Source organism: Notolabrus celidotus, chromosome 23 (genome assembly GCF_009762535.1).
Source record: "Notolabrus celidotus isolate fNotCel1 chromosome 23, fNotCel1.pri, whole genome shotgun sequence".
Classification (NCBI taxonomy): domain Eukaryota; kingdom Metazoa; phylum Chordata; class Actinopteri; order Labriformes; family Labridae; genus Notolabrus; species Notolabrus celidotus.
Genome location: NC_048294.1, coordinates 18,301,735 through 18,328,226, shown reverse-complemented (window position 1 = coordinate 18,328,226; position 26,492 = coordinate 18,301,735). Strand labels below are relative to the sequence as shown.

General features: G+C 39.7%; 1 protein-coding gene and 4 non-coding genes across 5 annotated transcripts in view; 4 read left to right on the top strand and 1 right to left on the bottom strand.

Annotated features, from left to right (window-relative positions):
• sema4f (sema domain, immunoglobulin domain (Ig), transmembrane domain (TM) and short cytoplasmic domain, (semaphorin) 4F) overlaps positions 1-9,554 on the bottom strand; it is a 59,053-nt gene extending 49,499 nt beyond the window's left edge. The window contains exon 1 of the mRNA XM_034677256.1: positions 8,735-9,554. Coding sequence (XP_034533147.1) covers positions 8,735-8,828 — 94 coding nt within the window. The 5' untranslated portion in view covers positions 8,829-9,554. The remainder of the gene's footprint in view (positions 1-8,734) is intronic.
• A 7,412-nt stretch (positions 9,555-16,966) lies between these two features.
• Positions 16,967-17,038, top strand: trnaa-cgc. Its single transcript has one exon. It is a non-coding gene; the product is annotated as a tRNA-Ala (tRNA).
• Positions 17,039-17,340: 302 nt separating this feature from the next.
• On the top strand, positions 17,341-17,412 carry trnaa-ugc. The gene has a single exon. It is a non-coding gene; the product is annotated as a tRNA-Ala (tRNA).
• An 8,425-nt stretch (positions 17,413-25,837) lies between these two features.
• trnaa-ugc lies at positions 25,838-25,909 on the top strand. Its single transcript has one exon. It is a non-coding gene; the product is annotated as a tRNA-Ala (tRNA).
• Positions 25,910-26,210: 301 nt separating this feature from the next.
• Positions 26,211-26,282, top strand: trnaa-ugc. Its single transcript has one exon. It is a non-coding gene; the product is annotated as a tRNA-Ala (tRNA).
• Positions 26,283-26,492: the final 210 nt, after the last annotated feature.

Sequence of the window (26,492 nt, the reverse complement as noted above, 5' to 3'; positions counted from 1 at the left end):
GTGCCCAAGGAAGTGTAGTATTCTACTCACAAGATAAGAGAGAGAATGGAAGCTGTGTGTGTGTATGTGTGTTTCCTTCCTTCCTCTTGCCTCCCTTTGCCCCAATGCTGATACAGGTCTTGCAAGAAAAGATCAACACACACCTTGAGCAGCAGCCTTAAACACAAACAAATCTTTAATGGTAACTTACGAATCAGGAACAATATACTCAGTCTTGTATTCAGTAGTAATAAAACAAAACTGTGCCCACAGGTCGTGTCTTTTCTTTCTTACCAACGTTAATGGCACCAGCAGTAGCTTTGTAGCTTATTGTAAGAAACCTAATAGTTAGCTTGTTTTGGCTTCTTACCAGACTGTATACAACTGACTTTTTTCTAACATGCACCTGGCAAAAATCATCCAATGACAATGCAGAAGATGCACAGAGGTGGTGAGAATTTGTGAATCTGGGTACTTGTTACAGATTAATGACTGGTTAAGGACTCGAAAACAAACAGTGATGTAAGTTGTTGTCCGCCCAAACAAAGCTGACTGTTTCATCTCGTTATTATCATAGACCGTATAAAAAATGGACGTAGCATCTGTGACATCACCCATCTGTACCTGAGCGCTGTTTTGAAGCCAATCATCAGCAGGTGCCATATTGGAAATGCTGAACACAACCTAACTTCTGTCGAGCTAGTGTGAGGTAAAGAGGCGGGCCTTTTTTAACCCTTCCCCTAACAGCTACAGAGTGCCCGCCTGTCAATCAAGTCAGCCATGTCCTTATTTGGGCAAAACTCATAAGTCTAATATCTGAAAATTCCGAGTTATGAAAAAAAATTAACCCCTCGTACAGTGTGTGCTGATAGAGAGATTAGCTTTTCAGACCTGAACCGTTTTTTGTACCAGGCTGTAAACATGTTTATTATTGCGGCAAATATCGTCTTTTTTGAATTGGTGTGTATGTGGTTTCAGGTGTTTCTGCAGCCAGCCTCAAGTGGATGCTCAATGAACTGCAGTTTATAACACTTCCGCATGGGCTTCATAGTTTGAGACTGGTAGTTGCCGCTTGGTTATTATTTGTCAGGGCATTATGAACAGAGATTTTGCCATAATTCTTATCGTCAATTTAAAGAATTTACATCATATTTGCTATTTTGTCAACAAATACTTATCATCAATATATTGATGACAAAATTAACACTGCAAATCACCTTATAGTACCAACTTCCTGAAATATGAATATATTTTTAATCAAACGAATAAATAATGTATTTATGGATTAAAAAAAAAAAAGGATATATTAACAACAAACTGCCAAAGTGATGTAAGGAATGGGTTGTATATTACAAAATTGTCTACACTTTCCAGTCTTGTTACTACCAAACCAAACAGTCCTGCCTGCGTCCTCATCCTCAGACAGGCAGCAGACAGATTGACAGGTCAATCGATTGATGAATTTTGCTGATCTAGACTTCCAATCAGTAGAAGTAAACAGCCACCAACTCTCTGAGGACCTTCTCATTGTGACTGGAGTGTGTGTCTGTGTGACTCACCATGAGAAAAGCTAATAGATTAAGTGGATGCTGTCAGTGTGAACAAGGTGACCCTGTGTGACCTCTGACCTTGTCATTAAACATAGTCTCGTCTGTCCGTCTGGTTGATTTTGTGTTGTGATGAGATGGATCAATTACACTTTTCTGCTCCCTGTCTCCTCCCATATTAGATTCATTCATCTCCTATTCATAAGCTTATCACAACTTAGCATTTTCAGCCGTCTTTTCTTTGGTTATTACACCTAACAGAAAAATTAATCAATGTGCAATGACCACTAACGGCCCACTGCTTCTCTTCCTTCTTTCACGTCCTCCTTCACTTCACCTTGATTTGGTGAACGATAAGATCAATACTGAATGTAATGATTGACTATGTTGCAAGGCAATAGTCAGCAGTTTTAAACAACATGGTTTCCAAGAAGTAACAGCTCTTAAATTCAAACTTCATCACATTTGGAGAAGGTCTTCTAATTCACAATACCCAAAGGTTTCTCAGGTTTGACTAAAACCATAAAATGGACATGACAGAATAAGGGTTGGAAAAGAAATAAAACCCTTCAGCTCAAGTGTGTCCTATGTGCCTAACACTAAAATCCAAAACTGCTCTCTTTGCATTATAATTCTTTCAACTTGCTTTCTATCAGATGAGATATTCACGCAACAGAGGGCTTGAGGGGAAGGAAGAGGGCAGATTGCAGGATTGAATCCCAATGAGTTCATGATAGGTGCACCGCAATCATTTCTACTGAGATGCTCCATAGGTAATACATATCAAATGCAGGTCACATTATTGAACTCATTACCAATCATCAAGACTACACACATCCTGACGCAGCAACTTCTGCAAGATATTTATGAACGAGGGACAGGAAACAAGGTAGAAAGGTGCTATAGGCTTAGACTGCCAGTAGAACTGGCACACTGACACATTGGGATCATATTTCCCCCTATTCTGCCTGTTAAAAGGAAGTTTTTCCTTGCCGCTGTGCCTTGCTAAATAGTGTGAGGTACAATGCTCATGGTGGGTTAAGATGAGATAAGATTGAGTCCTGTCAGTAAGAGGGGACTGGATCGTTTCCTGTCATGATGTTGGGTATTTGTTCATTTAACATAGAGTACGGTCTAGACCTGCCATGTTTGTAAAAGCATCTTTAGATAACATTTTTTGTTATTTGGCGCTATACAAATATTGATTGATTGATTGATTGATTGATGGATTGAAAGGAAAAATCGATGAAAGCAGGGTGTAAGGGAGAATTACGCCAACGCACCTTTAGAAAGTAAGCATGCTTAATGTTTGAGCTGCTCACAGTGGTCATGGTAGGCATATCAGATCAAGAGATGAAGAATAAGGTTTGAACACCACAGAGAACTCCAATCATAAATTTATCCTGGGAACATAACGAAAGAAAATTGCTTACGTCGACTGTGTGTGTGTGAGTGTGTGTGGCCTTTGACATCTGACTTTCTCTGACCTTTACTCTGAAAAGCTCCACTCACAGGAGTAGCTGTGTGGGCTGACCGTTCACAAACAACGTGGGAGAGTGCATGAACAACTCTGTACGTGTTCACGGCTAATGCAATTCACAAAACCAGAGAGAGAATCTGTTGTACATAGAGAGAACATTGTGAGTAAACGTGCATGAGAAGCTTATGAACTTTGCTAACGAATGTACAGAGTGAGAGAATGTTTTCTGTAGGTGGTCAATGACAGCAGAGGATTTCCCACTCTCATCCTCCTTTCATTCATTTTACTTATGCTCCATCATGTTTCACTCATTGTTAGTTAGCTTTCAGTGCATTGAAGATTTTTCAGTCAGCTTTATTTTGCTTAAAAAGTCACACTAAGCATCATAGCATTCTTGAAAGTCATGTTATTCCTGTTTCTGTTTATAAGCTTTATTTGATGTTTCATTTATAGGGCCAAGATGCAACGCCTGTTGAGAGACTGCTTAATGCCATATCATGCAGGCCTGCTTGTCATACCTAAAGTCTCGAAAAGTGGTATGGGAGAGCCTTCAGTTATCAGGCCCTTCTCCTTTGAAATCATCTACCAGTCAGGGAGGCAGACACCCTCTCCACATTTAAGAGTAGGCTTAAAACTTTCCCTCTTGATAAAGCTTATAGTTAGAGCTGGCTCAGGCTTGGACCAGCTCTTATTTATGCTGCTATAGGCTTAGACTGCCTGGGGAACTGGCACACTGACACACTGGGATCCTATCTGTCCTAGGTGCAATGCTCATGGTGGATTTAGATGGGATAAGATCGAGTCCTGTCAGTAAGAGGGGACTGGATCGTATACAAATGGCGCTATACAAATAAAGATGGGGGATTGAGTGCTGGCTGAATTTCTTATTCTCTGTGTAATATCAGAAAAAATAGGAAAAATTGAAAACTTCTGGTTTAAATAAAAGATAAGAAAAGAATGTTAACATGGGGATGAGGAGAAAAAAAGAAGAACAGAAGAAGAAAAAAAGAAACAGCTTCCTGTTGTGAGTCAGAAAACAGCTTGGGCTTATCAGACAAAACTGAAAAAGTGCCAAAAGCATCTCTGCCTCTTTTCATTCCCATGGTACCACTCAACTCCACAAGAGCCCATCAACTACAATAAAAAGAAAGGGAGGGATGAGGGTTAGACCAGACTAGTGGAGAAATAGACAGAGAATGAGATGCAGGGATGAGAGGGATGAAAAACAGTTTTCTTGTCTTTGAATATCCGCTTCAGACTCCCTGGTGAGAACAACAATGCTGCTTCAACCCAAACACATAATCTACTGTAGTCCACACATACTCTCGCAGGCAAAGCCTCTGTTCAGACAGTTTAGTGGTTGCACTCTTCCTGGCCTAATCCCAAGGCACTTCTATGATATGAAAATATCATCCCCAAAACAAATATCTTAAAACAAATTTCCTGAAAGCTCCACATATTATCACAAAGATTATCTTTAATCTGTAAGAAAATACATATGTGGCATGTATCATGTAAAATCAATACATTTCAAGACCATGTATATGTTCAGTGAGAAATAAGCATGAAACATAGTGGAAAATAAGGCTAGTGAAAAATGTTAAAAATGGACTCCAGTCCAAACTGACTTCATAAACAATAGGTTATCAACCAAGTGATGATAAAGAGGAAGTAGGTCAATTACTAAGAGGAAAAAGATCTTCATTTTAACGATAAATAATAAATGTCAATATTGTATACTAGTTCTTATGCTTTCAGATGATCAAGCTGACACTTCATTCCACAATACCCCGGAAAAATCCTGATGAACACAGCAACTGAAAATTGCTTTTGTAGTGAACATAAGTACACAAACACCTTGAAGTGATGCAGTATTTTAGTTTGTCCTCCTGGCAAAACATTTTGTCAATTGATAAGCAACAAAGAAAATCAATTTGCAGGGAAAAATCACCTTCAGCATTGGTTGATACCTCTTTGTTCCACTGCTAGTGCTTTGACTGTGAAGCAACAGTTACAATCCATGAGAAGCCTGGACCAAGCAACAGTTACACACAACCCCAAACCCCTCCCAATGCACAACAGTACGTGGTAAAAAAGGGACTGACTGTACTCCAGCCTGCTTTGATTAATCTTTGCTATAAGGTACTCCCTCCCATCCACCCATGCACAAACATACTTCACTGCTAGCCAAGTTTTAATTGGCTTTAAAACAGGAAACTACAATAGAGTAATAAATCTCTTATCCACTGGAAGCTATCGGGGTGAGAAATGTCTCAACACAAATTCAGTTAAGTCCTGTTTACTATAAACAAAGAGTGGGAACAGTCTGTTTGAGCAGAAAGGGATGTGATCTCAAGCAGTGGTACAGGAGATGGACACTGGGTGGCCTGACAGACTAAATGCTTATGAACCTGCACAGGTTCTGACTATCCAAGCTAATCGCATTAGACATAGCTCCTCTCTCCTTTAATGTAAATAGCTCTGATTCATGCTGTCGGTGCACCTCTGGGAGCCTGGCCCTCCCCAGTGTGCCGACACCCTAATGAGTTTCATGTGAGGAGCATTAAATCCACTACTAGACCAGTAAAACTGACTGGGGGCTGGAATTTTGGTGCAGTCAAAACAGACCTGCACACAGAAATGTAATGCTGAGTAGTAGACATTACAAGTATTTTCAATACACATTAAATATTGGATATTTGGATATTTTGAGGATTATTTAAATAATCATAAAATCTTCAAAATGCTATAACTTAGGTAAAAAATGCTAATGAAAAATGTCCCAAAACCTTATTTGTCCGACATGTGACCAAAGACCAGCGTCATTAATGATTTACTATCTGAAATTACTAGGAATACTAGTTATTTCTGTTTCTACAGACAGTAGAACAACTTTTTAACGCTCATTTATTTAATCCCAAAATCATGTTTTTGGACTAAAATATCCCGTTACAAATGGAGACATTATATAATGCAAAGCCAAATGTTAAACTACTTGTAAAGAAATCAATAGTGAAGAACTTGTTCACCATCTCTTTGAGTGAAATTTCAACACTTGGGTGGTAACTTAATTATGCAGTGAGTAATCTCAGCCAAGAAGTTTTATGACTTCTTTCCAAATGCCAGGCCAGGCCTTTGCAATGTCTCCAAATCAGTCTAATTAGCCCACCAATCTATTTAGCATTATATTTTGCAAGCCCAGCAGACATGGATTTATATGGCAGATGTATCATAACAGGAGTAAGGCAATAAGAAATATTTTGTGTTAGATGGAAATTAAGGACCTAAAGCGAAACACAAGCAAAGAAAGTCTGACAACAAATGAAAAGCTAATTTTTTAACAAAGTTTCAGCTGGTGTAACAGGGAGTTCTCTTATCTCTGTTGTTACCTAGAATGTTTAATCTTCAGTAAATGTATTGTGCTTTTTATTTCTATTTTTTTCTTAAGCTTCAACTCTCTGCTTTGCAGGTTACATTATTGTACATGCAAACCAGGCTTTACACAAATACAAACACACCCAGGCTACATCGTCTTACATAAGAGTTAGTTATCATAACTCACATGCACACTCAGGGACATGCAGGCATGTAAACACACCCTGATGAGAATGGTATCTATTTTTAATGCTGTGGAATTTTTTCTTTTACTCAAATTCAGATAAGCGACTATGGGGCGCGGTTTGTAAATTTGTGCACGATGAAAATAACAGCAACAATTCTCCACATTTACCTCCAAAACATCATAAAAACCTAGAGTGAAGTCATTTTTTTTATCACATTTACTGCAAAATTTGTGATCTTCTTCACATTCAATTAATTTGTAAAATACATATTTAAGTTGCAATCACTGTTAAATGTAAATGCTCAATATACATCTAAAAGTTCAATCTAAATGTTAAATATGATTCTAAATGTTAAATCTTACTTTCAAATATAAATGTTAAATATAAATGTTATATGCAAATGTTACATGTTACAAGGAATTCAAAATACTGATGCATTTTGATCACAGATTGCAGCTAAGAACCATTGATTTGTGAAAAACAAGTAGAGTGCTATCTCAAGCATCATATCCAAGAGTCTTCCTTTATCTCATTACTGCTAGTTGGCACTCTCTCCAAACTATTTGTCGTGAGGCCAGCATGCCACAGGCCAAAGTTGCATAATTACACACAGACAGTGAGTTAGCTTACAGACGCTGAATTCATTCAACAAATGAGCCTAAATCGACAGGAAACATTTACTGTCTGAGGTAATTTAGATGCAGGTAGATGTAGATTAAAGACTGAAAAAGACAAAAGGGTTAAGGCACATTAAGACTCTGCTGCAGAGAGCATCGTTTGAGCAAAGCCCATTAAAACAGTCAGGTGACTGGAGTGCAGGCTAATGGTCAATGGACATTCAGTGACGCAACCTCTAAATCTTTTCCTCTTCACTGCATCTGGGTGTAAACACCATCACATGGTAGAGAGAGAGAGGGAGAAAGGTTTGAGGCTAAATTACAAAACAAAACATCATGTGAAGGGGATGAAAACAGAAAAAAAGGAATGTAAGATTAAAAAGCAATATGTTAAAATTGAAATGCAGCACAGATGGAGGTATTACAGACAAGGAGAGGAGAAGATTCATCCCCAGTATGGACACACTTGCAGTTGTAATCTATCTAAAGGGTCACAATGCTCCCTGTGACTACAGCCCAATAAGCTTCTTTTTATTTTGTGATGGATGTCCCCTCTCATTTCATGTTTTCCATTTTAACTGTCTGTCAGTTTCCAGGAAACAGGAAGGCTGGTGTGTCTGTGCTGCTGACCCCAACAGTCCCAGCACAAAGGGTGCTTGTTAGAGAGCTGTGCTTCTCTTCTGTTCACTCTTATCCCAATCTGTGTCTGGTCCTCTCTCACCCTTCATTATTCCTCCACTTAACATTTTTGAGAATGATTGTAGATGCAATGGGAAGTACACTTTACAAGAAACCTCAAGGCTATGGGATTATTCAGAGAACCAACAACCCTTTTCAAGTTTCTGTGCTCATCCTGATAATTCTAAATGACTGCCCGCTAACAGAGCCACTGATCCCGACCCTCTGTCTCTCAAGGATCTGGACATATGAAAAGACAGATTCCCAACATGCATCAATCCTTCCAACAAGATTTTGAACTCAAGTCTGGATGGACCAGCAGTCTGGTGCTTCTTCACAGTCTGTGCACATGTTCTTGCCGTGAAGCAGAGCAAGTCTGGCACCTGCTAGCTTCGCCAGCATAACCATTTATCAAGCCACAATAAAGGCAGAAGGCAGTCCTTTGGCATTGTGCCCTCAGTGCGTAACACAGCAGTGCAGAGCAGAGGTTAAGGGCACAGTAGGAATACAGGTGTGGGTCTAACTTGGGGTTCTATGTTGCTTTGTGCAAGACAACAGCGAAGCTTGAATACTTTGGATATAACACATATGCCCAGCCCACAATGCAACTTTTACACACTATCCTTGTTGCAGTTTTTGCTCCAGTCTTATGCAAGTTATTGTTTTGGTCGCTGTCATCATCATCAGTCGCAAGGATGCCGATGATGAAAGCACCTGAAATCCCTTTTAACAAGGATATAATAGCAACACCATAATTTATAACAGCCTGTCAGAGGAAATAAAGTTGTTGTTTTGTAATCCACTCTAAGAGCATTCATAACTGATGGCTATTATTGCCCTCTGGAGTTTAGTTTTCGTTGTTGCACTCACCTCCCAGCCCGGCCAGGGTCGCTGCCCAGGAGGCTCCTGAGAGCAGGCTTAACACCGGAAGCATGATCAACATCGCACCGCCAGGACTCATCATGATTCTGGTCCTTTCCTGGTCCAGGGTGGAGTTGGAAGTCCGTGCGATAGGTGTAAATAAATACAAGAGTCCCGGAAAAGTGGTTTCAGCTGCAAAGCATCCTGATCCAGACTTCACAGGTTTTTTCTGTGTTCAAAGAGGAGCAGACCTCGGTTCAAGATAATACTGAATTGACGGTTATTCCTAAATTAAATAATAGCGTATGTCTTCCAACCATCTATCCTGTTATTCTACAGGTTTAACTAATTTTCTGTCTGTGGTGATCTGCACAAAGCGCGCAGAAGTGCACGCATCCGCGCATGCAGTGCAATAGTGAGGTTTTATTTATTCCCTGAAAGAGAGCGTCATGCTGAAGCCAGGTAATACATTTATTTAGTTGTTTTTTGTGGGCGTTACAGTTAGGAACTGAATTCAAAAGTAATCCAAAGTAAGGTTCTCTCGTGCAGAAATAAAGACTGGTGTCCTGGGTTATTATGTGCTGAAGCCTCGCTCCTATATCTCTGCTCTGTGCCCCGGTGTCGTCGAGCCTGTCCCGCTGCAACAACAAAAAAATACTCCGTTCTTCTTTGATTTAATTCTCTGAGGAAATAAAAGCAGGAAAAAAAAACAATTACAGGTCCTTCAGTGAAACAAGAAATCCTGGCGCACTGTTCCGCCGGAGCTCGGGTGCTCCCGCTGGTGCACAGTGTTCAATGATACCGAGGCTGATGACCGGCTCGGGGGTGTGCTGCTGTACAGCTCGAGCGCTGACTGACTACAAGCTCAACGTCTCGCGCCCCGCCTTCCGGAAAAGGCAGCGCGAGGAGACACAACAGGTAAACAGCTGATTCCACGGCTGACAGGTGCAGATTGTTCTTCGGAAGCACATATGATGACTAACAAACTTCAACGTGAAGTGAAGTAGTTGTGTGAGGTTTTTTAAAGGGTTTAAGGGTTGAGACAAAGAGTGGAAATGGCAGCCAAGAGGGATAAGGGAGAAACTCTGATTGTGGCCACTTTATTATCCTATTGCTTAATAGTCTGTCTGGCCACATAATGAAGTAAACACTGTTTAAGCCAGTGGCGTACTCTGGCTGTTTGAGAGGCAGGGGCGAAAACAAAAAAAGGGCACCTCCTCTCAAACCCCTGTACTCACAGTATATGGTAAATTTAAATGTATGGATGCAGTGATATCGAGAGGGGGTGTCAGGGGGTCCTCCCCACTCCCCAGAATTTTTTTCTTTTAGCACCGAACACTTATTTTCTTCATCATGGTGAATATTTTTGTGACCAATTGTGGTGGAAATTGAATTATGAAAAAGGAAAACACAATCCTATCAATATATTTCTATAATATTGGTTATATTACATAATTATCATAACATGGCGTATTTAACTACAAGGGCATGCAAGGGGGACTTTTGTGCATTCAAACCATCAAAGAGGAACACAGAGGGCACTTTTGAATAGTTTGATGACTGTAAGGCATCCAGGAGTATTTTTCCACATTAAGTTCAATAGAAGAGCATCTAGAGGGAACTTTTTAAAATGTTTTCTACTTTTAAAGGGGCAACCAGGGTGTACTTTTTTCTGTTTTAGACATCACTTGAGGGGCATCTAGAGGGCACTTTTTCATGCATTTTCCAATGAAAGGGCACAAGAGAAGGCAAGTTCTAATTTTGTTTCTAATCCAAGAGGGCACTTTAGCGCATTTCTTTTTTTTTTTAATAAGGGCATATGGCTATTCTTCCTTTTTTAACAATGTGTTCATTTTTAACTCACTCACTAGTTTTACTGATATCAACTGATTTTAAAACTCTGTTATCAGCCTCAAAAATCTAATAGGCTATCAGAAAGGCTGTACTATAAGTAAAACTATGAGAATGCTGATTAGGAATAGATTCTGCGTGATTCACCTTAGACAAGTTTTGAAGTGATTGAACAGAATGACCCCTCCTCGGTTATACATATTAAAACCAGTAGTGTTCAATCAGATAAGAATATCTGTACATAAACATACAGTTGACAAGGACTGTGGTCTTCCTTAATCCACCTGACAGTCATCTGATATCATGGAGGGGGGCTGGGGGGGCATCTAAAGTAAAGATGATTAAGAGTGGATGTGAGGTCAGTGGTCTGCAGCTCTTAACCACACTTGTAATCCACAGAAAGGCTGTTTTCTGCAATATGTAACATGTGTATTTACTGTAAATTACTGCAGTTTGAAAAGCAATAAAAGCATAAGCCTGGATAGTTCAGTACTTGCTTAAGCCTGTGTTGTGTGGTGTGTGTGTGTGTGTGTGTGTGTGTGTGTGTGTGTGTGTGTGTGTGTGTGTGTGTGTGTGTGTGTGTGTGTGCGTGTGTGTGTGATAAATTGTGCAGTGACAATAAATGACAACAAAACTGAAGGTCCCATTCCACCATTCCTGCCTCTCTTTTTCTCCAAGCAGTAGGAATGAATGACTGGAATAGCTGGTGGTTGATTTCACGGGGCAAGAGTTCAGACATGTACCCTGACTCTGGGACAAATAGAGGGGTCACAGAGTAGCGTGGATTAAAGGATTTGGTGGACAAGGAGGGGGGAGGAGGAGGACGGGGGTCAGAGCTGAAGTAGTCTCGATAAGAAAAAGCCAAATGGAGCAAAGAAATGACCAGCGACCGTCTCTAATCGAGCCTGATTAAGCTCACTCTGAGCGTGTCTCAACTTTACGTGGTCGATGTCTTTTGAATAACTACATATCACTCAGTACCACAGTGTCCATATCAATGACCGGAGATATTTTAGAAACCCCATTTGAAATCATTTTTGGGTGGCTTGTATATTATCAGTGTTGGTGAGATGGCTTTGGACATATACAAAAGTAAACATATCAGGTGATGAAACTTTGATGCACAAAGTAAAACTACTCTTAGAAGAGATCCAACAATCCTCTATAGACCCCTTACAGCCTACGTCATCGGAGACGTGCGTGTGCATTTTGGCAACGGAAGTTTAGCTCCGTTTATTCAGACGCAAGCTTTAAACACTTAATTAAAACTGTACGCTGCATCAAAGCATCTGGTTGTTCTGTGGTTGGTTGTCAGAATCGATACTCCACCATGGACTCAAGCTCTCCAGGATTCAGACAGGATTATGACCGTTTCTGAGCAACCAGTGTTTTGGTGTTAAGAGTGACCGTGCTAACTGGTGACGTTCAGTGATTGTGGCGATTACAACAGCTGTTGAAACAAAAAAGAGTCCTCCCGGATGCATCCTACTTTATTTTTATATTGTAATATAAAAATAAACTCATCAGATATGTGTTTAATGAAAAACTAAAAACATTCGTCACCAGTTAACAGGGTCACACTTCACACTGAAACACCAGCGGCGTCTGTAGCTGCAAGCTATCAAATCTCTTCCTTATCCGACCTCAGTTCATCAGGTTTGACTGTTATTAAATATTATTAACTGCTGAACATCTTAACCAAGTTTTCACCGTGAAAAGGTTGGTTTTGTGCCGAGGTTATGGCCAAATGAGACAATAAAGACTCAATTTGGAGAGATAAATAATACGTGAAAGTTTTAATTACGAGGAGCAGATACAGATTTCATGTTCACGTTATTACTATGGTTTATTATCAGACAAATAACTCTGCTGACTGGCAATTAAAAAACACAGAGTCATTATTACTCTGATCTGTACCGGTTCACTTCGCTGTCTGAACTCAGTTTTCTGGTTCGTTTGTTACGATCCCGGTCTCAGACTTAGCGGTCTTGTGAGCTCGTCTTTGGCGTGGGAGGATTTCTTTTTTCTAGACACAAGTTTATGTCTTGTCTTTTCCATGTCCACAGATAATGTAGTTTTAGACATGGACTGACTTGTGTGTTTAATCACTCTCTTGTGTACTCGCTGGTTTCTCCACTAAAGACGTCCCGTACTAATTATCCGTCCACTTGCTGATGTCTTCTCTCCATTCAGTGATTTCTCACAGAGCTGGAAGTCGTTTACTGTTTATCAAAGTGAGTTTGTTTAGGTATCAATTGGGATTTTTATGGTTACCTCCGTTACGTAGGTTGGCAAACTATTGTACTCCGCAGTACTTCCGTTGCCAAAATGCGCACGCAGCCGTAACTGTTTACAAACAGTAAAGTGGTCTATAAGTGAACTTAACTGCTGCTCCCTTCTCGACAGGTAAGGCAAGAGCTTAAAGACATACTACACTATGCATTAATATGTGCTGTAAACAGGGATTTAAACAAGAACGTCTCTTTCAAATATCAGAGAATGAGATGGTATGAAAAGAAGACACAAAGACAGAGACAGACAGCCAGACTGATGGGAACCTTCAATCCACTGACATGCAATATTTAAATGAAATACAAAATTAACATAAATTGGGCATACAGATCGGAATTAATTAACCAGGAGCACCAACCAGAGAGGACCGTGTCCTTAAAAGGATTGCCATGGCTGCTTATCTGTACCCTCACATTAATATTCAGACCCTGATGTAAGGAAGCTGCAATCCGTGACCCTGCACTCCCTCGGTTAATGTGTGTGTGTCAAAGTGAGTGTTTGTCTATGCATTGTCACAAGTCTCAAAATGTGTGTTTTCGGTTCTGCTGTATGTGTGCACATGAGCATGTACTCCCATAATATTACAAAATCTGATCATGTGCAGGCGAATATATTAGACCTGACTCCAATCTATTCCAAATGTTTCACATGTGGGTGTCTGTGCATGTGTGTCTGAGTGAGTGAGTGCATGTATGTGACTAATAGTTTAGGAGCACTGGTTGAGCTTAAGCTGGGGGGATGACTGAGGAGAAATCAGGCAGAGGAAAGATATATGGAGGGACAGAGGAGTCAAATGAAATTATATGGCTCAGAATCACTGATCAGTAATAGTTCATGGGAGACACACACACATGCATGTGACATTAAGTATGGAAATAAGGGGAGTTGGAGTGGCAGGGATTCTCTTTAATGTGTAAAAATGTTGGTTGTTATTCAGTCCCCAATATTAAACAGGGAAATGCAGGACTGAACTTCTTGGGTAACTAATATACGCTGTCATGGTTTGAAATTGTATTTTCCCACAGTAACATCCTGTGTACGTTTGTGTGTGTGTGGGTCATAAACTGTATAATCAATGGACTTAGTATTTGTCATACATCTGTATATGAAGCACTGTTTTGAAGCCAATCATTGGTGGGAGCCATATTGGAAATGCTGAACTCACAGAACTGCTGTCGAGCTAGTGTGAGGTAAAGAGGCGGGCTTTGAACCTCCTGGCCAACAGCTACAGTGTTCCCACCTGTCAATCAAGTCAGCTGTGACTCTCATTATGGAAAACTCGTAATCTTAATGTCTTCAAAATTGCTGTGCTATGAAAAAAAATCACTCCCTACACAGTGTGTGCCAATCGAGAAATGAGCTATCCAGACTACACTTGTTTATTGTATTACGCTGTAAACATGTTTATTTCTGCTGTAGAGATCGGCTTTTTTGAATTGGTGTGTATGTGGTTTCCTGTGCTTCCGGACCCTGCCTCTAGTGGATACTTGAGGAACCGCAGTTTTTAACACTTCTGCATTGGCCTCAATTCTCACAGCTGGAGTTTGCCAGTTGGTGAGAGAGAGAGAGAGAGAGAGAGAGAGAGAGCGAGAGAGAGAGAGAGAGAGAGAAATTGTGATGCAACCATAAATGCACTGAAGGAAGGTCCTTTGTCATTATAAGGGCCCAACAGCTCTCTCTCTCTCTCTCTCTCTTTCTCTCTCTCTCTCTCTCTCTCTCTCTCTCTCTCTCTCTCTCTCTCTCTCTCTCTCAATTTCAATTCAATTCACTTTGCTTTATTGGCATGAACAAAGACATGTTGCTGCCAAAGCACATAAGATTTATACACATACATTACATATATATTCAATACGTATCATATATATTACATATTTTATACGCATTAAAACAATGGTGTCACCCATATCTCTCTCTCTCTCTCTCTCTCTCTCTCTCTCTCTCTCTCTATCTCACACACACACACAGAGGTAACAGCTCCCATTCTCCGTTATAAAAATCAATATATCATGTACTCTCTCTATCTTTGGTTCCCCTCATTCACCAACTTCCCTTGCTCTCATCTACCTCACCGTCTAGTGATTTTAAATACATTCCCCCTCTGTCCCTCTGTACAAATCCAGCAGTCAATCTAAGGCATCACAGAAAATCTTGGACTATAATCTTGTGAACATTTCAACCAGTATGTCTGACTGAAAAAAAAGATTACAAGGCAAGCCCCCAGTCCCCACCCAGTGTAATATTCTCTATACTTGGTATACTTTGCAACGCAGCTGGATGGTTGCCAGCTGACTAACCCCCCTCCCCCATCCCCCCATCCCTCACCTCTGCTGAGGAGGAAAAGCAACAAACAGCTTAAAATCTATTCCACAAATCCTCCAACAATGGATTCTACTGTTTTATTTAAGGTGGAGCTTGAGGAAAATCAGGCTGTGAGTCTGAAATGGTTTACTGAGCACAGGTACGCCATGATCTGGATCGAGACTCAAATTAAGCATTTAATTACTTCAATTCTGTCCAAATAATCTATGAAAGTGTGTCTGGGTTTATTTTTTAGATAAACAAAAATATTAACCTGCTGCTAAAAGGTTATTAAAGGGAGTCTCGCATGATTTTACGATATGGATGGTAAGCAGATGTATTCCTGCAGCTGTTATATTCCATTTTTCATAATGTAATACAACCTTGCCCTGTCCTGTGGAAAAAGGGTTAACCAAAAATACAGTCCACCTTGTAAAAACACGGGCATGTACTGTAGCTCAGCAGTTGACTAAAAGCTTTTCATGTGCAAGGTTTTGGGTTCAGTCATCAGCGTTTCCACTTCTCTTCTAACACTTCAATCATTGGTTCATGCTCTCCTTAGGGTCACTAAATACTTCATCATACACTGTTCAAGGTCGTTATGTAAAAAAGGCTTTCATCAAGAAATCAGTGTAACACTGCTCAGCATCCAAGGTTTAGGGAATAAGTTCAAGGAGAAGAACCTCTTCCGAAGAACACAATGTTTGATTCAGATGGGCAGTCTGTATTCATCACATTATTATGACTTTTTCTTTATGTAATGAAAACACTACAGTTCTGTGTAATGTGAGTATTTTTGTGGTTTATGGTAAAATGCAAAGACTTTTCATGTCATCTTGTCTTAACCTCCCATGAATCCCTCCTAATGTACCGGTATGTCACTTGCATGTCACATTGGATTAAACAACATCTGAAGAAGTGCAAAAAATCCCTAGCTGCCCTTAAGAATGTAAGAATGTGCAGGTAGAATGACCCCGGTAATCTCCAAATTGCATTTATCTGTTAACTTCAAAAAATGGCATAGACACAACATAACTTTGTAAAAAAGATGCACGTTGAGAGGTTGCTTAATGCCATATCATGCCAGCCTGCTTGTCGTACCTAAAGTCTCTAAAAGTAGCCTGGTCTTACTTTTAAGACCAGGCTTAAAACCTTGCTTTTTTGATAAAGCTTATAGAGCTGGCTAAGGCTTGGACCAGCTCTTAGTTATGCTGCTATAGGCTTAGACTGCCGGGGGAACTGGCACACTGACACACTGGGATCCCATTTCACCTCCCCATCACTTACTTTAACTCTCCGTCTCATTCAAGTTACTAACCATAGACCATTCTGGAGTCACTGAGCTCCATTGTCTTGTAGGTTCCACTGAGTCGCCTCCATAGTCGTCCTGCTGCTGTGGACGTTCATGACTCCAGCTGCTACGGATGTGCCGGACTCCAGTGGCAACAGCTACTACTACTACTACTACTACTACTATCTGTCTCATCACTATCGTCTCTCTCTCTCTCTCTCTCTCTCTCTCTCTCTCTCTCTCTCTCTTATTCTCCTCTATACCTCTTTCCAACCCGGACTCAGTCAAGGCAGATGGCGGTCTAACATGAGTCTAGTTCTGCTCAAGGTTTCTGCCTGTTAAAAGGGCATGGGTTGGGTCTTTGTTAATAATTTAACATAGAGTACGATCTAGACTTGCTATGTTTGTAAAAACGTCTTGAGATAACATTTGTTGTGATATGGCCCGATACAAATAAAGATTTATTGATAGAGGTTTTCTATATGTATAAAACACTTTTTAATGTAAATGGGGATGTAGCTCAGTGGTAGAGCGCATGCTTCGCATGTCTGACGTCCTGGGTTCAATCCCCAGCATCTCCATATGTTCTTTATATGTGTCCTGACCAGCATGGCAAATATGCGAAACTGTTGAATATACTTCACCAAAGATATTATGTTACAAATGTAACTCACTGGGTTTACCTGAATTTGCTCCTGGGTACAATTCCCCAAATCTCAAAATATTGTCATCTGTGTGCTTAAGAGCATTTCCAGGAAAAAAAATTCTAATGGCATCTTATTCCTAGCATCATTTGTAGATTTGATAAGATGTGTCCTTCTAGGTTATTGTTGCAACTGAAGAAAGCTATCCGCTAATACAGTTAATGAAGTCTTACATTGCAGGGGATGTAGCTCAGTGGTAGGGTGCATACCTTGCATGTATGAGGTCCTGGGTTCAATCCCCAGCATTTCCAATTTAACCCTGTATAACTGTCCTGACCAGCTTTGCCAGAAAAGATATTGAAGGTGTTATATAAAAGCTGTTTCTCAGTTATGACCATAAGCTCTTACTTAATATTCCTAGATATATTTCTGTGTGTTGTTACCCTTAATGATAAACGTGATTCTAGCAAGCATTTCTTTATGAAAACTTTTCCCAAATTTGTTCCACAGACAATTTCACTGATTTCAAGAAGCTCTGACCCAAACACTAATGTCGTTATATGCTCTACTTAAAATTTCCACTTCCACTAGTCAGTAAATTGGTTTTTGCACTATTCTCGAACGAGCCACATTCATGTTCTTTCCCCTGCAGCACACTGATCAGCTGTTTGGGTCTGCAGGCTTTGTGAAATGATTCTGACAGTGATGGTGACATGCTGTGGACTGGGGACACAAGAGAGGACACCTTAATAAAGCAGAGTTTACAGAGGAAGAGTGTAATTCATGACTCTGGTTCTGCTCAAGGTTTCTGCCTTTTAAAAGGACGTTTTTCCTTGCCGCTGTAACTTGCTAAATACTGCGAGGTGCAATGCTCATGGTGGATTAAGATGAGACAAGATCGAGTCCTGTCTGTAAGAAGGGACTGGATTGTATCCTGTCTTGGTGTTGGGCCTTTGCTAATAATTTAACACAGAGTACAGTCTAGACCTGCTATGTTTTTTAAAGCGTGTTGAGATAATGTTTGTTGTGATTTGGTGCTATACAAATAAAGATTGATTGATTGATTGATATGTACACTCACTAAAATGTTAGAACACAATATTTGGCAGAGGGAACAAAGGCGTTTCATATCATGGCATATCATTGAGCACATTTTTGTAAAGTGTCTTAATCTCTTCATGTTCACTTGTTTGCTTTCATATGGTACGACTGTGTGCGTTACCCAGTCCTGTGATGTGAATTAAAGATGATCAAACAATACTAACCATTCAATTATTTACATGCCATACACATAGACGACTGAAATCTAGACAGCAAACACATGCATGGTTGCACGTAGACTCACACATTGACACAGTGTATCCTTTCAAAAAGCAGTGTCTAATTAAAGGGATCATCTCAGCTATAATTAGCCTTAACGTCTGTGCAGTGTAGTTATTCTTTAGTGAGAGCTGAAATAAAATCATTAGCCACATATCTTAAGAACCGAGAAGTGCTTTGTCAGAAACATGCTTCTAAGTCCCTGGGGTATTTCAGCAGCTGGTACTTAAAATTATTGGAATAATATAGATGGTGTTTTGAAGAGCTTTGGATGGTTGAAAGACTGGAAAGGCTCCACAAAAGAAGTCCATCTACAGAGACATGTTTGGTTTAATTGTCTAAAACATGATGTAACTCTATTATATCCTCCTCCAATTACATAATGGATGGTTAAATTATGTTCAATTGAGTTTAAAATCCATTAAAATTATAACATTTGGATAATGAACCTCATTGGTCATGTTCTAGATGATTATTGCATGATCACAAACATGACTTTAGGAGGATGTACGAAACAAAAGGTTGGGAACACATGATCTAATTTATGCTAATGTGCTGAGTTAATCTGGTAACATATCTCACTTTCATATCTGTAAAAATAATGAAGATTTACAGATGACACATTATCTTGCTGGCAAAAAGACTTGCAGACGAGACACCCACCAATCCAAAGAACTAGACTACATGCACATTCATCCTGCTGTGACTTAACGAAAGAAAAGTGTCAAATGTAATCATCCAGATTCAGTCTCCTTATGGCAAAGAGGTAAAATGTAATTACCCAGTGTTGCTCTAACCTAATTCCTTATGTGTGACATTCTGGTGGATTGATACCATGGCAGATGGTGTATCAATTAATGAGTCTGTGAAGACGACGCCGGCCTCAATCAGATTAAGTGATTATGCCAACATCAACTCCCTTATGATCCAGCCTCAGTGTTCAAGATCAACACATGCAACCCCCAAATATTGCTCCTTAGCCCTCCTTTAAACTATCATATCTATCTATGGATCAAGCTGTTGATCCCTATGTGATTCTGTGTACATTTGTTTGAGTTAGTGTAAGTAATTTTCAAATCTGACCTAAATATGCCACACTTATGGAACATTACCTGGCTATACCATGATGGGGTTGCTGCCAACATATTCAGCGTTCCACCCAGCCCAATGAAAATGTTACTTAATCCTGTTAACCCACTCTAGCTGTTTGGACAAGCAGAGAGAGTAGGAGAGAGCCCGGGGCAAGTATGACATTGTACCCCCACACCCCGCTGAGATCTAATTGAAGAAACAAGTGCTTAGTACAAAGTGAAGCTCCTTGGCTCACTGTGACATTAATACATGACTAGTTGAGAAAAAAAACCTCTGTGATCTACAGCGTATAAATCTGAGAAACAGGATTGTGAATGTGGGGGTGCAGAGGAAATGGAAGGAAATTTTAACACCAGCTTACAATTTGTTTAAGGTGCGGTTTACAGCTGCTTACTTATTGGATCATCTAATCCACAGATGCTTTATGTGTGGTCCAAGAACAGACAAAATACGTGACTCAGTTTGATTTCAGTGTCGTTTCATTGATTTAAACTAAAATATAAAAAGGTAGGCTTCAGGGAAGAGTTATTTTTGGGACAGCTGCTGCTCAGGGGATGGAAACAAGGGTAGAGAAGTTGCTATGTTTGAGCAGCTAGCCCTCTATTTTCAATTATATCCATTTTTTTTTCTTGGAATGTGCAACATCACACTGTGGGAGTGGGGGGCCATAGAGAATAGGGCCCAAAATGGTGTATGTGTGTGTTTGGTGGTAGGTGACAAGCTGTTTACTTACAGATTCCTAGCATGTGATTTGAGAAGCGATTGGGGTCATTGTTTGTTAATGATCAAATCTGACCTCTGAAAGGATAAGACAGGTCTAATGTGTGCTAAGCTGGTCTTGACAACATGTTTTGACCCTCAGCCAGCTAGACAAGGGGTCCTGGCAAATGCATTGAGCATCACTCTAGCAGGTTAGTTTTTTTCTATACATTGTCCAGTACAAACAAACCTAGATTCAGAGGCGTAAAATGTCAGCAGTGTGGTGGATTTCACAGTAGATCTGTTATTGCAGAAACTTGCAGTTCCCAGTGCTTGTAGATAAACTGCTGTGGGTGGCTGATAGCACAGGCATTTAAACCCTTTACAGTAGCTACTTCCACTGCTTCTGACTCCGGCTTGGGCTGCCTCTGTTTGCTTTATCACTTTGCTGCAATGTGGGCCTAAGCATATGCAGAATACTCCCATTTCAGAGGCAAGAGCTGCTTTGCTGAAAATGTTCAAGGTCTCTCAGTGTGAAAGCATTTATTGTTTGAGGGAGAGGAAAGATTTGGCTTACTGGACTCAGAGCTTTGAAACTGTTCAGGGTCCAGCTTTAGAGGGTTACTGAGTTTGATAATATATGTATTTTTAATTTGAAATGTTCTGTGTTTATGTTCTCCCAGAACTGATCTGTTTTGCAGTTGTATAACTTTATTTACCACCAAAATATTAGGCATCAAAAAATTCTAAGCAAGTGTAAGCAAATCATTTTGGTAACATTTTGGTAAAAGTTATGGCATGCCAGCATTATAAGCAAGACTTCACACTGGTATTTAACTCAAAGCAACACTGTGGTAAAGTCTTGCAAAGCTGCTAGCATGGCTAGGGACTCTTAGCTGTGTTTATATTTGGAACATTTGTATTGGTCTCATTGCTTCAGAAGGTGACTTCAGGCTTTTTTTTCTTTTGTGATTATTGTATCTTCTGTTAATAGTCAGTGAGTTGTCAGGTTGAACTCAGAAGCAAGCCATGAAGAAGAAAAGTATCTCTTTTTAGCCTTTCACTCGTTTACACAACAGTCACAGTCAGACTGAATATGATTACTTTTGAATAAGTAGGTACGGTTGAAAAGATTCAAGATTTAGATTATGTGGTGGTTACAGATAAAGTCATTTTACTGATTCACAGATTATGCTGTACAATAGATTAGTGATTAAATGGCTCTTTGTGCATATGTCAGGCTCTCTTGAGTTAAAATGATCTTCAGTCTGATATTTTAAAGATTGTACATTACGAATGGTATCAGTTCTTTAAATATTATATGTACCCTCAATCATTTAACAGGTAGAATATAAAGAAAGTGTTTGTCCCATTTAAAATAAGCACAAACCTTATACATATGATCAGTGACTACAAGACATAAATGGGCTACAGACAAAAGACACTTTGAAAGAAGCCTTTTGATTGTTTTGGCAGCGCTATTGAGCAGTTATTTGTTTAAAATTTGCATGCAAACAAGGATGGGGTGACATACACACTCTTACCATTTGTATTGTGCTACTCAGCTGTCTACAAATGATAACACACTGGTGCTTGGAAAAATGAAGCATAGTTATATGGGATGCTGTTTGTAAAGTTGTGCACACTGAAAATAACAGCAAAAGTTCTCCACACTTACAGTAGTTCCAAAACGTCATAAAAACATAGCATGAAATTTTAATAGTCACTTTTTTATCACATTTAAAACCATATTTGTGATCTGTTTCTCTTTATTTTTGTCGTGACAAATATATTTAAGTTAGACTCACTGGTAAATCAAAATGTTACATAGAAATCAAAATGTTAAATAGAAATCTGAACGTTAAATGGTAAATCTAAATGTTAAATGTTGCTCCGCGATCCTAAATATTTAACTAATACCGCCCCATATAATAATGCATCTGATAAGGTAATGAAAAGCAGACAAACAAAGGAACATTCAAACTAACAAAAAATGCATTACCCAAGTGGAAATGCAATCAACACATTGGCTAAAACTAAAGGGCGTATACAATAGGTTCTGGAGTGAAACGCTGAAGTAAAAGCATTGTTTTATTGTTACAGGGGAATCTAGCAAATGCACTTTTAGCACAACTTTGAAAAGTCCAATAAACTCCTGTTACTGAAAATAAAGTAGATGCACCTTAGTGGTAACACTGGATGTGTAATCTCTTGTGTTCAAACCCCAGCATCCTTTTTTTGTATACCATGGTTTAGCATAGATACATTTCCCTTCATCACTGGAAAATATTGTCATTTGGATTTACCAGTACTTACTGTGTTGGGTGTTTATTTAGGGGTTAGTTTTTTTTACCAAAAAATCAGCTGTATCCTCCACAAATCTGAAAGAACCAAAAGACTTATTTTCATCCAAATGTGGGTGATGAAACCCGGTAGTGTAGCTTGCTTTGCATGAGGTTCAGGGTCCAACCCCAGGCATCTTCTCTTCTTATCTACAACACAGCAAAATACTAATCCGTTACAGTTTTTCATGCTTTCCTTAAGGTTATACAACAATTTCAAATTTGCAATGCCTGAGAGTGTCTAGCATAAAATTGTTCACCAAAAATCATTGCACCTCCTGCTAAAGGATTGAATGAGCACCTGGAAAAAAGGCAGATTGAAATACAGAGCCCTATCATACAACCAGCAGAGTGTATAACCGGTGCACTTCTCATTTTAACACAGAAAAGAGGGATAACAGCGGTGCTCCCTTTTTACACCTCTTACCATTTATAGTTCTATGTCAACACCTAGATTTATTCTATTTTGGCAATGTGTTAGACAGCATGTTTAGTGAGATGTTTTGTAGTTTTGATTACCTCACTAAGAAGCACAAATTAACAGGCAAGTCAGAGTGCCGTGAAATATCTGTCAGGTGCACCTGTCACTGCTCGTACATTTATGGACCATGGTAAAGGACAGTTCTTTAAGAACACCCAGTGTTCATAGCACACCTAGGTTTCTTTTTTATAATCCTCAAACATAACTCTGGGTGCCACTGACCACCCAGCCCCCATATATTATTACAGACTGAACTATGCATTACGCACGCAGTACATACTACAGCTGCAAAAATAAGCAAATAACAGTTTTGACATAAAGTGCGCAGGACTTTAGTCATCATAAGATCAAGTCTGAAAACATTGGTTTGTCCTGGCTATGAAATAATTAACAAAGAAGTTATAAATCTAATAAATGTACACGTCTCTGTTAATTTGGGCAGTTTAGGATCGTTTCTGCAGTATGAGGAACTGTTTCAGTGGATATAATGAAACCATCTGTTTTTACCTTAAACATTCCTCCTGAATTAATCTCCCCACAAGGACTTTGAGTAAACAAAAACCTAGAAGGCTGATAAACAACATTACAAAAAGGGGGGTAAATCTGAAGAAAGAGATATGAGGGGAAAGGAGTATGGGGGGAACAAGGAGAAGAATTACAGAGGTTCCTTTGGTCCTTGGTGAGTTGTTAGGCATATAGGGAGAGAGGAATGCAACGCCGTTGAGAGCACATTAACATCATGCACATTAATAAAGGCTTCAGTCCAACAATCAGCCCATGAATATGGATAAATAATATCATAAGGATGGAGAACAGGTTTGTGGAAGGAAGGAGAGAGGTGAATGAACCCAGCCAGGCGTCTGCTCACATGCCAACCGCTTTTTATTTTTAAGCTTCTGCAGCAAGGGATAGAAATAAGAAATTCAGGGGTAATTAAAAAGGGAGAGAAGAAGTGACAGGAGGACAGGAGGGAGGAGGAAAAGAGTGGCGTTTGGGCCTCCCAAACATCTGCTGACTGATTAGCAGGAGAGGAAAGAAGCGGACCTGAAGTTTGTCCGAGAGCTTAAAATAGACATGGCAAAATGTGTGGAGCATATGAATCATATGATATTTAAGTACAGAAAGAGGTTAGAGGCTATATTACTGAACTCTAAGTCCCTTTCAAGTAAAAAGGATTCATCCCTCATAAGTCGAGTGAGCATACCTCTCTCGCTGGCTAAAATGTATCTCCCGACTGCGTGTGTGTGCACAACAAGAAGAGCGATCTAATGGGTTCCAAAAAAAGAGAACTCTTTCTTCAAAGTAAGCTTGTGAACAAAATTTGTGAAAACTATTTGGCTTTCATTAACCTTAAGCTGTATTTAATGTTTAGTGATGAATAGTAGATGCTAATTTATTGAGTGCCTTAACAACTGAGCAGAGAGTAAAATGGTTAATATCATACAGTACATATGACTTTTATTTTCTGCAGTATTGGCATTGTCACTGCGAGCCATTGAACAATTTTCTTAGAGTTGCTTCTTTCTGTCTACAGCTTCAAAGTCACTATTACTGGATTGTTTAATTTGATTGGATGATTTTAAAACTAGGATAAAAGATCAGCTTGTGCAAATGTTTTACCGCTCAACACTGCTAACTTATTAATTGAATAGTCACTCAGTCAATCTTTATTTGTATAGCGCCAGATCACAACAAACGTTAGCTCAAGACGCTTTTACAAACAAAGCAGGTCTAGACCGTATTCTATGTTAAATTATTAACAAAGACCCAACATCAAGACAGGATAAGATCCTGTCCCCTCTTACTGACAGGCCTCAATCTTATCTCATCTTAAGCCACCATGAGCATTGCACCTCGCAGTATTTAGAAAGTTACGGTGGCAAGGACAAACTTCCTTTTAACAGGCAGAAACCTCCAGCAGGACCAGACTCATGCAAGACAGCCATCTGCTTCGGCCGAGTTGGGGTTGGAAAGAGGGATAGAGGAGAATAAAAGAGAGGGAGAGTTACTTGTTATTGTATGTTATTTTGTCTTGTTCTCTTTGTGAAACTTTTATGCTGCTGTCTTGGCCAGGACTCCCTTGTAAAAGAGACTTTGTATCTCAATGGGAACCTGGTAAAAAATAATGGCAAAATAAGAATAAAAAAATCTTTCTGAGTTTCAGTGTCAAATGCACTTTACTGAATTGTTCCAGATACCGCCTATGATGTTGTGAGCAATCAAGCGTATGATGTGGTCTCTTTACCCTGATGACAGTGAGATGAAAGCTTTACAACAACTTCTAGTACTTGCTGATGTTTGTGATAAAAAACGCCTCTCCTGCATTGCATCGACAGCTCTCCAACAAGGACAAGAATGAGGGGATTTTTTTGGACAATGTCAGACAAGATTACATTTTGTTTTTCTATTGAGTGTATGAGCAGGTAGTCACTCAGGGGGAAATGCAATATGACAGACATGGTGGCCTGAGATACCTCCTGGGCAAAATAAGTAAATGCTGATCTGTTCTAGAGGTAAGAGGAAGTGACATGGATAAAAATCCCCAGTGAGTGTCAAGAAATATTATATCACCTTGCCAAGCCGTTCATTTCCTTGGATCCACATCACATTGACAGCTTGTGCTGAAAATTTCTTGAGGCAAAAACTGATAAGAAAAAGTTTCAGGAATAGAGTCTAAGAGTTGGTGTTAGAATGCTTTACACATTACATATTATTGACAACGTCAATAAAGCATAGACACTTGGGTCCATACCTTTGATCGATGATTCCCAAGTCTATATGTGCTTTTTGTTTGATGTATATGGGGATGTAGCTCAGTGGTAGAGCGCATGCTTTGCATGTATGAGGTCCTGGGTTCAATCCCCAGCATCTCCATGTGTTCTTTATACTGTATGTGTCCTGATCAGCAGAGCAAAAGTACAAAAATGTGGAATAGTGTCCACCAAGGATACTATGTAACAACTGTATCTCATCTGGTTTCACCTAAATTTGCTCCTAGGTACAATTCCCTACAAGATAATTTCCAGGGAAATAAACAACGATGGCATCAATACAGTACTGCATTCTAATTCTTAGCATCATTTGTAGATTTGTTCAAATTTGTCCTTCTAGGTTTTTCTCGCAACTGGAGAAAGCTATAGGCATATACAATTAATTAAGTAAGTCTTACACTGTAGGGGATGTAGCTCAGTGTTAGAGCGCATGCTTTGCATGTATTAGGTCCTGGGTTCAATCCCCATCATCTCCACTTTAACCCTGTATAACTGTCCTGACTTCGGCTTTACCAGAATTGTGATTTGGCACTTTACAGATAAAGATTGATTGATGTGTTAAACCAACGCTACTTTATTTCCATCCCGTACGAAGAATGCAAAAAGAGGAGGTGCTCAAGGAACTACTCGGTGCCACAACACCAGATACATGGGCCAGACATGACCATCAAACAGGGCGGGAGGGG